Below are 5231 nucleotides of genomic sequence, written 5' to 3'. Positions count from 1 at the left end.
TTTTTTTTTTTTTTTTTTTTTAAATAGAGATGGGATCTCGCTGTGTTACCTAGGATGATCTTAAACTCGGCTAAAGTGATCCTCCCACCTTAGCCTCACAAAGTACTGGGATTACAGGTGTGAGCTACAGCGCCCAGCAAAAGACAGACATTTTGGGAGCAAAATAATTGAGGTAGGGACCCTGTCATTTAACTCACTGCTCAGGCTTAGGCTGCCTGCCCCTCCCCCACGGAGCCACCTGCTCTCACACTGTCTTCCTGTACCCAAATGTGTTTATGTAGAGCCTTCCAGAAAGCTCACAGGGGTGCATTCCCCCAACTCACTTACGTACACTGCCTTTCTTTTCTTTTTTTTCTGAGACAGAGTTTCGCTCTTGTCACCCAGGCTGGAGTGCAGTGGTGTGATCTCGGCTCACTGCAACCTCCACCTCCCGGGTTTAAGCCATTCTCCTGCCTCAGCCTCTCAAGTAGCTGGGATTACAGGCATCCGTCACCATGTCCAGCTAATTTCTGTATTTTTAGTAGAGATGGGGTTTCATCATGTTGGCCAAGCTGGTCTCAAACTCCTGACCTCAGGTGATCCACCTGCCTCAACCTCCCAAAATGCTGGGATTACAGACATGAGCCATGTCACCTGGTCTGTACGCTGCCTTTCAGATAGGAAATGCATTGGGGAAACTGAGGCACGAGGTGGCAGGAAGTGGAGCCCCCAGCAGCCTGGAACACCGGACGTCTACTGTCTGGCCCTGGGTGTCACATCTGTCTCTGCAGCGGGAGGCGGAGATTGTGGCAGGAAGTCTGTCAACTGGGAGGGGGAGAGGGGTCTGATGGGCCAGGAATGGGGTCCCCAGGTATGGTGCTGGGCCTCCTGGTGCAGTTCTGGGGTGAGTATCTGGGTCTCCCTCCCCTCCGAACCCGCCTCTTGCTGTCATCCCCGGCTGCCTGCCCCCCTAGCTCAGGGCCCCTCTAAACTTAAGTCTCTCTACTCTGTCAGATAAGGCTCATCTCCCGCCGAGACTCAGAACATGATGGGGGCTGGAGAGGTAAGGAAGGATCCTCTGAGGGCCCCTAGGATACAGTCTAATCCTTGCCCTACATACCAGCCTGGCCTGACCTCTCTCATCTCCACCCTCCGCGATGCCTTTGCTCCCTCCCCCTTGCTCCAGCCTGGAAGCTTTTCTTTCTCTGTTTCCCCAGTGGGAAGGTTGGATCTGGCCCTCAAGCCTTTGCACCTGCTGTTCCAGTTGCCTAATACCCTTCTCCAGATCTCATGTCTCTACCCCCCTCTGCAATTGCATCTCAAATGCCGGGAACTTCACATAACCTCACTTTCTCCGGGAGTCTAACAGACACGTCAGACTTCTCACAGCTAAGAGCAAACTTTCTACTCCGGCAGCAGCTCCCTCTGTGTTTCAAATTAAGGACAAAGGCTACTGCCCTTCACACATTTCCTCCAGCGAAACCCTCCATTCCTCTTTCCCTCTCTTCCAATTCCAGCCGCTTGCACTTTTTTTGTTGTTTGTTTGTTTCGTATTTTTTTGGTTTGTTTGTTTTTTGAGAAGGAGTCTTGCTCTGTCAGCCAGGCTGGAGTGCAGTGACGCGATCTCGGTTCACTGCAACCTCCGCCCTCCAGGTTCAAGCGATTCTCCTGCCTTAGCCTCCCGAGTAGCTGGGATTACAGGCGCAGGCCACCGCGCCTGGCTAATTTTTTTTTGTATTTTTAGTAGAGACGGGGTTTCGCCATCTTTGCCAGGCTCGTCTAGAACTCCTGACCTCACAATCCACCCGCCTCGGCCTCCCAAAGTGCTGGGATTACAGGCTTGAGCCACCGCGCCCGGCCCCTTTTTTGTTTTTTAGAGATGGGTTTCACTACGTTGCCCAGGCTGGTCTTGAACTCCTGGCCTCTAGTGATCATCCGGTCTTGAGCACCCAAAGTGCTGGGATAATAGGCATGAGCCACCACGCCCAACCAAGGTCTTTTTTATTAAAACTTAAATTGGAGACTGAGGCAGGTAGATCACTTGAGGTCAGGAGTTCCAGACCAGCCTGGCAATGTTGGTGAAACCCTGTCTCTACTAAAAATACAAAAATTAGCCAGGCATGGTAGCGAGTGCCTGTAGTCCCAGCTACTCAAGAGGTTGAGCCACAAGAATCACTTGAACCCAGGAAGCGGAGGTTGCAGTGAACCAAGATCATGTCACTGCACTCCAACCTGGGCAACAGTGAGACCCACTCTCAAAAAAACAAAAAACAAACAAACAAACAAACAAAAACTTAAATTGGACTATTTCTACCCTGCTTTCTGATTTTCCATCACACTTAGATTAAAATGTAAACTGCTTAATTTTCCTCACCTTTCCACACCACCCCAAGGCTCACAGGCCCTGATCAACCTTTCCTCCTTCCCTCCTCCCTCTCTCCCCATCCTCACTCTGCTCCAGCCACACCGACCTCCTCGCTGTTCCTCCAACACGCCAGGCACAGTCCTGCCCCAGGGCTTTTGCATGGACTGTGTACTGTCTGGAATGCTCTTACCCTCCAATACCTTCCTTCTCACACTGGTTACCCCTTTCCATTAAGATCTGTGGTCAGGCTGGACACAGTGGCATGTGCATGTAATCCCAGCAATTTGGGAGGCTGAGGTGGGAGGATCACATGAACCCAGGAGTGTTTTATTTTGTTTTTTTGTTTTGAGACAGAGTCTCACTCTGTTGCCCAGGCTGGAGTGCAGTGGCACGACCTCAGCTCACTGCAACCTCCGCCTCCTGGGTTCAAGCGATTCTCCTGCCTCAGCCTCCCAAGTAGCTGGGACTACAGGTGTGTGCCACCACGCCCGGCTAATTTTTGTATTTTTAGTAGAGGCAGGGTTTCACCATGTTGGGAAGAATGGTCTTGATCTACTGACCTTGGGATCCGCCCGCCTTGGCCTCTCAAAGTGCTGGGATTGGAGACATGAGCCACCGCACCCGGCCTTGTTTTGTTTTGTTTGAGACAGAGTCTCGCTCTGTCACCCAGGCTGGAGTACACCGGCACGATCTCAGGTCACTGCAACCTCCACCTCCCAGGTTCAAGTGATTCTCCTGCCTCAGCCTCCTAAGTAGCTGGGATTATAGGCGCCTGCCACCATGCCCAGCTAATTTTTGTATTTTAAGTAGAGACAGGGTTTCACCATGTTGGCCAGGCTGGTCTTGAACTCCTGACCCCAGGTGATCCACCTGCCTCGGCCTCCCAAAGTGCTGGGATTACAGGCATGAGCCACCTCACCCTGCCCATAAGCCCACGAGGTTGATCCTGCAGTGAGCTATGATGGTGCCACTGCACTCCAGACTGGGCAACAGAATGAGATGGAGTCTTTTACTCTTTGATATGGAGTCTTGCTCTGTTGCCCAGGCTAGAGTGCAGTGGCATGGTCTCAGCTCACTGCAACCTCTGCCTCTCAGATTCAAGTAATTCTCCTGCCTCAGCCTCCCATGTAGCTGGGATTCCAGGCGCCCGCCACCACAATGGCTAATTTTTGTATTTTTAGTAGAAACAGGGTTTCACCACGTTGGCCAGGCTGGTCTCGAACTCCTGACCTCAGGTGATCCACCAGCCTCGACTTCTCAAAGTGCAGGGATTACAGGCATGAGTCATGGCACCCAGCCCATGAGCCCAGGAGGTTGAGGCTGCAGTGAGCTTTAATGGTGCCATTGCACTCCAGACTGGGCAACAGAGTGAGACGGAGTCGTTTTTTTCTTATATATGGAGTCTCGCTCTGTTGCCCAGGCTAGAGTGCAGTGGCGTGGTCTTAAGAAAAAAAAAAGGCTGGTCACAGTGGCTCACATCTAAAATCCCAGCACTTTGGGAGGCGTAGGTGGGAGGATCACTTGAGCCCAGGAGTTCAAGACCAGCCTGGGCAACATAATGAGACCCCAACCTCTACAAAACCAAAAAAATCAGCCAGGCATAGTGATACATGCCTGTAGTCCCAGCTACTTGGGAGGCTGAGGTAGGAGGATCACTTGAGCCCAGGAGTTCAGGGATGCTGTGAGCTGTGATGGTGCCACTGTACTCCAGCCTGGACCTTAGAGCCAGACCCCAACTCTAAAAACATAAAAAAATAAAAAAGTCACCACCTCAAGGAGGCCTTCCTTGATTACTCTCAATGAATAGATGTTCCCTGACCTCACTGGTGTCTTCTGTGGCCACTGCCATTCCTTTCCCCCATTGCAGTTCTCATTTCATGACTTCCTGTGTCTCTTTTACCCTAGATTGTCAGCTTCTGAAGGGCAGGGATTTTCATCTGCTTTGGTCGCCCTGTGTCTGTGTCCCCCACACCCAGCATAGGGCCTGGCACATGCGAGGCGGTATTTGTGTAGTGGAGTACTGGAGACTATCTCAGAATTCCACAAGCTCTGAGCGACTTATACCCATTTTACAGATGGGGTTGTTGAGCCTCAGCAAGTCATGACCTTCCAAAGGTCATACAGACAGTGAGGTTCTTTGGGGTTTTTTTTTTAGTTTAATTTTTTTTTTTTTTTTTTTTTGAGACGGAGTCTCACACTCTGTCCCCCAGGCTGGAGTGCAGTGGCACCTGATCTCAGCTTACTGCAACCTCCACCTCCCGGGTTCAGGCCATTCTCCTGCCTCAGCCTCCTGAGTAGCTGGGACTATAGGCGTGCGCCACCACGCCTGGCTAATGTTTTGTATTTTTAGTAGAGATGGGGTTTCACCTTGTTAGCCAGGATAGTCTTGATCTCCTGACCTCATAATCCGCCAGCCTCGGCCTTCCAAAGTGCTGGGATTACAGGCGTGAGCCACCGCGCCCGGCCTTTATTTTTAATTTTTTAGAGACAGGGTATTGCTTTGTTACCCAGGCTGGAGTGCAATGGTGTGATCATAGCTCACCGCAGCCTCGAATGCCTGGGCTCAAGCGATCCCCTCACTTCAGTCTCTTAAATAGCTGGGACCCCAGGTGCACACCACCAAACCCAGCTACTTTTTAAATATTTATTGTAGAGATGAGGTCTTGCTATGTCCTCAGGCTAGTCTGGAACTCCTGGGCTCAAGCAATCCTCCCACCTCAGGCTTCCAAAGTGCTGGGACTACAGGCGTGAGCCACGGCACCCGGCTTAGGCAAGTGAGGTTTCAAACCCAGACTGTCGGCTCACTAGGGGAGTGAGTTACACAGCCTCACATGCACACCGCCAGAAAGGTTGCCTCTACCTCTTCTGTCTTCCAGCCCTGCAAGGA

At 51.5% G+C, this 5231-nt stretch overlaps 1 protein-coding gene across 1 annotated transcript in view; it reads right to left on the bottom strand.

Moving 5' to 3' along the window:
* The window catches only part of FSD1 (fibronectin type III and SPRY domain containing 1), a 19356-nt gene extending 17043 nt beyond the window's left edge, over window positions 1-2313 (bottom strand). The window contains exon 1 of the mRNA XM_011967360.1: window positions 2299-2313. Coding sequence (XP_011822750.1) covers window positions 2299-2313 — 15 coding nt within the window. The remainder of the gene's footprint in view (window positions 1-2298) is intronic.
* Window positions 2314-5231: the final 2918 nt, after the last annotated feature.

This window comes from Mandrillus leucophaeus, unplaced genomic scaffold, assembly GCF_000951045.1.
Source record: "Mandrillus leucophaeus isolate KB7577 unplaced genomic scaffold, Mleu.le_1.0 Scaffold8, whole genome shotgun sequence".
NCBI classification, from domain to species: domain Eukaryota; kingdom Metazoa; phylum Chordata; class Mammalia; order Primates; family Cercopithecidae; genus Mandrillus; species Mandrillus leucophaeus.
This window is presented reverse-complemented; position numbering and strand designations above follow the sequence as displayed.